We start from the raw sequence: 7,999 nt of genomic DNA, 5'->3' as shown, positions 1-7,999 counted from the left end.
CCCCCACAGTTAGAACACACCTAGAGAACACAGTTAACCCCTTGAGAGCCCCCTAGTGATAACCCCCCTTCCCTGCCAGTGTCGTTTAATCAGTGCATTTTTATAGCACTGATCACTGTATAAATGTCACTGGTCCCAAAAATAAACATTCCATAAATCTATCCCCCATTTTGTAGATGCTATAACTTTTGCACAAACCAATCAATATACGCTTATTGCGATTTTTTTTTTATTTTTTACCAAAAATATGTAGAAAAATACAAATCTGCCTAAACTGAGAATTTTTTTTTTTAAATTTGGGATATTATAGCAAAAAGATAGTGTTTTTTTTTCCAAAATTGCCTCTTTTGTTTATAGCACAGAAAAAAAAAAAAAAAAAAAAAAAAACATGGAGGCGATCAAATACCACCAAAAGAAAGCTCTATTTGTGGGGGGAAAAAAAGGATATCAATTTTGTTTGGGTACAGTGTTGCACGAATGCGCAATTGTCAGTTAAACCGACACAGTGCCGTATCACACAAAATGGCCTGGTCATAGAGCAGCCAAATCTATCGGGACTGAAGTGGTTAAATTAACTTGAACATGAATAAATATCACTAATGCTATGTCTTCTTTCGAATGGGACTTACAGAGTGAACCGTTTCCTTACCTAGTTTTTGTAAAATCATGTTTGTGATCTTAAGCTGTTCTCCTTTCCTAAATATACACCTATAAAACCAAATCTATGCAAGGTTGTTTCTGTTTTTGGTGAGAGAAACACAAAAAAACACTAATATTTGGCACACATGCTTTATTTCTGAACAATCTCAAGAGTATGGCACAGAAGCTCTTTCCATTTGTTGGTGCTTGACTAGAAAAAAGTAATCGGTATAAGTCTTTCCACAATGAGAGCAAATATATAATTTCTCTTGGCTGTGGATTTTTAAATGTTGGTCAAGACCAAATTTGCGTGTGAACCTCTTCCCGCAATCGCTACACTCATAAGGCTTTAGCCCAGTGTGAATTCTGGAATGGACATTAAGATTTGAGGCACTGGTAAAGGCTTTATTACACAGGATACATTTAAAAAGCTTAGTTTCCATGTGGCTTTTTTGATGCCGGTAAAGACTTGAGCTGTGGGCAAACCTACGAATGCAATACTTACACCCATATGGTTTATCTTCCATGACTCTTCTCTCGGCACTGTCCAAGGTTGGTGGATAAGGTAAATTCTCAAGTTCAATGCTAGGGTTTGCTTCAGTATCACACAGTGGTAGGTCTGACCTATTACAGATAAATGCATTGAGGTCAGTGCTTTCTGTACCAGTTGTTGTAGCAGCACTAGCATAGACTACATTGCTGAGGTCCTGTGAACTATACACCGGTATGTCTTTCCATGGTTCGTTACTGGATAGGGTTTTGATTGTTTCCTTGGCTGGATGGGATATCTTTTCTATGGATTCTTGTTCAGGTGGTAAAGGTTTGTTCACAATGGAGTGATCTGTGTTCTCTTTGCCAAGTATTTCTCCTGAAAATGAAAATCGGGACAGTTAAATGTAATAATTGCAATAACCCTATTACTTACATATTTTATCCAGACCACAGTGTGCAATATCTTGTACAGGTCACCCTGCTGCACACAGTCCCCACAACTAAAAACACTATCACAATTGTCACACTGCTTGGCACACTGAAACTGGACTACTGCAATACACTGGCTTTTGATAGTGAATTATCGTTAAAGGGCTGTATTTTAAAGTCCAACCAGATTACCCTTGCATTTTTTTTCTTGGAATCACAGTTACATAACCACACCAGCCTCAGATGATTTTACCCCCTTTTTTTGCACTTTTTGCGCTTCGGTACTGCTTGATTTTAACTAACAATTGCACGGTCATGCGATGATGTACCCAAACAAAATTGACGTACTTTTTTTCCCCACAAATAGAGCTTTATTTTGGTGGCATTTGATCGCTTTTTCGGTTTTATTTTTTGCGCTATTAAACAAAAAAAAAAAAAAGAGCGACAATTTTGAAAAAAAAACAACAAATTTTTTTACTTCTTGCTATAATAAATATCCCCAAAAATATATAAAATAAAACGATTTTTTCCACAGTTTAGGCTGATATGTATTCCGCTACATATTTTTGGTAAAAAAATAAAAAAAATCACAATAAGCGTATATTGATTGGATGCGCAAAATGTATAGCGTCTACAAAATAGTTTTATGGCATTTTTATTTGAATTTTTTTTTTATTAGTAATGACGGCAATCTGCAATTTTTATCAGGACTGACATTATGGCGGACACATCGGATATTTTTGACATTTTGGGACCATTGTCATTTTATACAGCGATCAATGCTATAAAAATGTATTGATTACTGTGTAAATGATACTGGCAGTGAAGGGGTTAACCACTAGGGGTCCGTGAAGGGGTTAAGTGTGTCCTAGGGAGTGATTTTAAGTGTGGGTTTCAACACACAGGACAGTGATCACTGCTCTCGATGACAGAAGCATCTCCCTGTTCTTCCTCTCCGTGACACGATCGCGGGCACCCCATGGACATCGAGTCTGTGGGACCCGCGGTCACGGAGACAGCTGCAGGCGCGTGTCTGCAACACTGCTGCTTAAAGGGACGTACCTGTATTCCCTTTTCCCTGCCAGTGCCATTCTGCCAATGGAAATTGGCATGCGCTGGTTGGCAAGCGGATAAACAAGAGGTTTCACATGTACTATAGTTTTTCATTTTTGTTTGTGTTTGTTTAGCAGTACCTGGTTTCTAGCCATAAGGGGAATATAGTTTTCTACTTACTGTAAGTCTATTGAGGGATACAGATTTAGGATATTCTTAAATAGTTTGGTTAGACTGTTGCATATAGATGGCTGGCACACTGGCAAACAAAAAAGTTGAAGCCAGCCCCTATCCAACTGTCATAATTACCTACAAAAAAGTGTGGAGGAAGTTACAGATCTTATTTTAATACTTAAGCAACCCTACTAAGGGGTCTACATAAACCCAAGAGACCAATAGGAAAAATATATGCAAAAGAAAAGAAAAGAGTGTTCAAGGATGGACCCCTCAGTATACCAAAGTACAGACCATATATCCTGAAAAAATGATATTCTATTACAAAACATTATTGGAATAAAACATACAAAAAGTGGAAATAAAAACCCGTTACTTCTGTACAAAACCTCTCTAACCCTACCTCGATTCTCTGAGCAAGCAGTATAAAGAGTCAAATACACAGAGGCCAGACCTGTGCCAATCAATAAAACTTCAAGAAAAATATTTTATAGCAAGTACAATGTTTTTATTTTCTTTATTGTTCATTGAGGGACAAAGGAATTTTGGAAACTCTTAAACAGTTAGGGCATCCAAAAGCATTTCAACTGAGGGGTGGACAACAGCTACAAAAATAAATCAGCACCTGAATCAAGGCTAGCTTTAGAAAGGGCCAAAGCAATTATGGCAATTGCCACAACGAAGGGAGGACACCATGGATCAACCTGGTGCTCCAGACCAGGACAGATAAAACACTATAAAAGGGGAAACCTATCAAAAAAAAAAAATTATAGGCCTTTTGTTACACTTTACATAGTTTGTCTGGGCCAAGCTGGCCCAAACAAACTAACTATGCCAGGGGTGTCCAAACTACGGCCCTCCAGCTGTTGCAGAACTACACATCCCATGAGGCATTGTAAAACTCTGACATTCAAGGACATGACTAGGCATGATGGGGATTGTAGTTCCTGAACAACTGGAGGGCCGTAGTTTGGACACCCCTGAACTATGCCCTTCACTAACATGTGAGGCCATTGGCGTGATGTATCTGAGGCTACATACAGGACTGTGTTCCAGGTTTGAGTCGAGACCTTCCTGTCTCATACTGGAACACAAAAGTCTTTGAGTGGAGCTCAGCCATTTATAGAAAGCTATTTATTCTAGCAATGGCTACAAAACTTCCTCCAATTGGCGGAGTCAGAAAGGCGGACTGTTACAACCTCTGACTCAGCCAATCAGAGGAAGATGTGTATTCATTGCTAGAATGCATCACTTTCTATGAATGGCTGAATTATGTGAAGTGTAACAAAAGCTAGAGTTCAGCTTTAACCATTGAAATAGGAGACCAATTAACCATGCACAAAAAAATAGGTGGAACAAGTTAAGTAAACAGGAGGAAACCAGATAAAGAATTACAACACCTCTTTTAGGGGAAGCTGGAACAGAGACATACCATTTCCATTAAATATTCAGTTAACTGCAGAAAAAAGCATAAGGTTAACACACTTAACCCTTGAATTCAGGGGAAGGAAACTTGGACAGACTTATGCCCACAGGAAAGACCAGCTGGTCAACAGCAGAAGGCTGAAACCGAACCTGTCGAACCCTTGTGAGCTGGAGATAGGTAGCGGGTACAAAAGCTCCTTGGGGTGGGCACACTTTCAGGCACAGATACCAGTGGAATGGAGTGAAATCAAACATTGCAGTATTTATTGGTGCTATTTACAAGTGCTGTACAGTGTTCCAGAAATTAAACAGGGGGAGGACTACAAAAAATCCTAGCCATGTCCTGGTACTAACTACACAAAGTGACAACTCAGCCTCCACATACACAGCGTGCCGTGTTTGCTTTTCACCAACCTTACAGCTCTCCTGGACAGGACTGGTCTGTCCCCCAGATATGAGAGCACTGCCTACATGTCTAAGGTGAGTAAAAATTGCCCGCGGGGAATAAAATCCAAGCTGGACCAAGGATCAGAGCTCCCTAAAAGTGTATGAGAAGAGCCTGGGAGATGTGTAAACCCCAAACAGGACTTTTCCAAGCTCCCTCTGAGACACTCTGCCTCATCCTTGACTGAAGGGTGTTACTTGATTAGACAACTGATCTCAGAGATAATTAGCGCTGCACTTGTGACTTATGTTATTCTGATTATTTTCTGTGCCAGCAGATTTGTGTCAGAAGCTTTAACCATTATTAGTACAATTTATGATTCTATCTAGCGTGGGTATTTGTGTTTTTTATTTTTCGATCTCAGATAGTCATGGATGTGGGAGCCCTTATAACAAAATCTAAATGCAGAAGGGAGGCCCCTTAAAGCCTAATTCCATATTTCCTATTACTTTAAATAGTTTGTTTGGGAAAGGCTGGTTCAAAATAACCATTTCCTTTAGTTACACATGCACCTGCTGGGAAAACTTTATAAACTGTATGCAGCATCAGGTACATACAGTACACAGCACCATGGTTCGGCAGCATGACAGACTTCACATTCCATTTCTGAACAAAATCGAGTTAGGCTGAGCACTTCTCAGCCATTCCTAGGAAGCCTTGTATTGTTCTGAATATATATAAGGCTTCCTTTGATTGGTTGAGTAGGAGAGCATGATGTTATCCACCAGACTCTTCCATGTCAGCCAATTAGGGTAAGTCTTGTATTCACGCAAAAAAAAAAAAAATACAAAGCTTCCTGTGAGTTGCTGAGCAGCACTCAGCCTGATTCAATTTTGTTCTGAGAATGGGGTAGGAAATCTTTGTACCGCTTCCAGAATACAGCACTGTATACAGTGCTCCAAGAGGGTGCATGTGTTCGTAAAGGAAATAGTTTCTTTGGAGCAGCTTGGTCCAAACTAACTTTTTAAAGTCATAGGAAACCTGGAGGTAGGCTTTAAGCTGGAAAAAAAAAAAAAATGAAAGGTTTTTATCTTCTCCTTCAGGAGGAATCAGGGTTGAGTGATTAACAGCACCTGCATGAATAGGTAAGCAGGGATGAGGATACAACATAACTCAACAACACCAGAACCAGAAGGATGAGTAAAACTCCAGCTATCTAATGCCCATAGGTTTTGCGGGGTGTGACAAGTACATTGAAAGTCTCACCCCAACTATAGGATTCTAAGAACCATCTAACCTACCCCTGTAAAGAGTAGAATCCTCTGCCAAGGAATGAGAGGTAGGAATCCTAGTGCTAGGGACAGTCACCTGATAGAAAATATGAGAAACAAGGAACCCTAAAGACGACTGCAGCTTTGCCAAACAAAGAGGACCTATCGCCTGATGATCAGGTCCCATGAAGGCCTCTAGACACTATTCTCTTTAGGCGGAATCCACAGAAGGGTATGAGTGTGTGCTGTCTGCTGTCCATCCAGGGGAGTACAGTACCCATCAGCAATAGATACTTCCCTTCTTAGGAAGAAAAGAGGGGCATTCAAGTGCTGGACCATCGCTCATCAATGTGGAGACAGTCGGTTGAGGGGAACCCCGAAGGCAATACTTTGACTCTAGGATAAACAGTGTGGTCAAGAATTACTCACCTCACAAAATGTCCAAAGTGGAAAGTAGCTGAAAGGTGTGCGCGCGGACCCGCTAATTCCCGCACGTGGAAACCCGCCGCATCGCACACCCTGCAGGCGCACGGGGGAAGCACCGAAACTGAAGTCTGTTGATCCTCTGACAGTGCCCCCCCCCCCCGCAAGGGGCAGCCTCCGGATGACCAATCTGGGTGGTAGCTCAGGGTGTCTCCAGTGGAAATCCCGTATTAAGCAGGGAGCGTGGATGTTACTGAAGGGTTCCCAAGAGTTGTCTTCAGGGGGATAACCTTTCCACTTTACCAGGTATTGAGTCTGTCTCCCCCTCTTTCGACAATCCATTATGGCCTCCACCTCGGATTCTTCTTCACCTTCGCCTTCGACTGGTGGAGGTGGTGCCACTTCTCTTCCGAAGAAAGAGCTTGGGATCACTGGTTTCAATAGGGATGCATGGAACACTGGGTGAATCTTGTATGAACTAGTTAGTGCCAGTTCAAAGGCCACTGGGTTTACCACCCTCTTGATTTCGAAGGGGCCGATGAACTTGGGACCAAGCTTTCGTGACGGGTAATGTCATTTCAGGTTAACAGAGGATAACCATACTTTCTCCCTGATCTTGAAACTCAGGCAATTCTTTCTTCCACTATTATAATATTCCTCAATCTCTTTGAGCCTTTTTAATAGCCTCTTGGATTTGTAGGAAATTGTCCTGGATTGACTTTACTTATACTGCAGGAGTGGAGACTTTGGGGACAGAATCTAGCAGGAAGGAAGGGTGGAAGCCGTAGTTAGCCCAAAAGGGTGTTTGGTTGATAGCAGAGCGTACAGAGTTATTGTAGGCGAATTCTGTGCAGGGCAGGAGAGAGGACCAATTGTCTTGGGAGCAGGAGCAGAAACAACGGAGGTATTGCTCTAACGTTTGATTTGTTCTGTTTGCCTGTTGCTTTGCGGGTGGTATGTGGAAAGATAATGAGATCTTGATCTCCAGAGCCTTGCAGAGGTCCTTCCAGAACTTGGAGGTGAATTGGATTCTCCTATCAGACACGATTTTGCAGGGGACGCCATGTAGCCTCACGACTTCCTTGATAAAGATACTTGCCGTAGCCGCAGCAGAAGGAGTGCCACACATGGGTAGGAAATGTGCCATCTTTGAGAGGCGATCCACTACTATTAGGATTATGGTAAACTTGTCAGAAAGTGTCAGGTTAACAATAAAATCCATAGAGATCTCTCCTCAGGGGTGCTCGGGAACAGGCAAAGATCTCAAAAGTCCCCAGGCTTTGGTGTTTGCCCCCTTGTTACGTTGGAAAATGATACAAGACTGGACATAATTCTTGCAATCCCTCCTCCAACCCGGCCACCAGAAGGAACGGTTGATCAAATCAGCAGTTTTCTGGATCCCAAAATGTTCTGCCATCTTATGATCGTGAAAGGTCTTCAAAATCTAGAGTTTTACTGAAGGAGGAATAAATACCTTGCTGTGTGCCCATGGAGGAGGATGCTGCAGTTTCGGAGAATTGGCTGGTGGCTTGCTTAAAGGCGGTTTCTAGATCAGGCTGGACGATTTGGAGAAAGTTGTGCGGAGACAGAATAGTTGTGGGTTCAGATGGTTCTTCGGCTTCTGGAAACATTCGGGAGAGTGCGTCTGCTTTCCCATTTTTGGAACCCTGGCGGTAGGTGATATGGTAATTGAACTTGGAAAAAACGA

General features: G+C 41.8%; 1 protein-coding gene across 2 annotated transcripts in view; it reads right to left on the bottom strand.

The window, feature by feature from the left end:
• Window positions 1–775: 775 nt before the first annotated feature.
• The window catches only part of LOC143935605 (uncharacterized), a 101,483-nt gene continuing 94,259 nt past the window's right edge, over window positions 776–7,999 (bottom strand). For both annotated transcript variants that reach the window (XM_077459593.1, XM_077459591.1), the window contains one exon: window positions 776–1,507. In XM_077459593.1, the coding sequence (XP_077315719.1) occupies window positions 807–1,507 (701 nt within the window). In that variant the 3' untranslated portion in view covers window positions 776–806. The remainder of the gene's footprint in view (window positions 1,508–7,999) is intronic.

Source organism: Lithobates pipiens, unplaced genomic scaffold (genome assembly GCF_037356315.1).
Source record: "Lithobates pipiens isolate NorthernLeopardFrog02 unplaced genomic scaffold, aLitPip1_a1.2 Scaffold_28, whole genome shotgun sequence".
In the NCBI taxonomy this organism is placed as follows: domain Eukaryota; kingdom Metazoa; phylum Chordata; class Amphibia; order Anura; family Ranidae; genus Lithobates; species Lithobates pipiens.
This window is presented reverse-complemented; position numbering and strand designations above follow the sequence as displayed.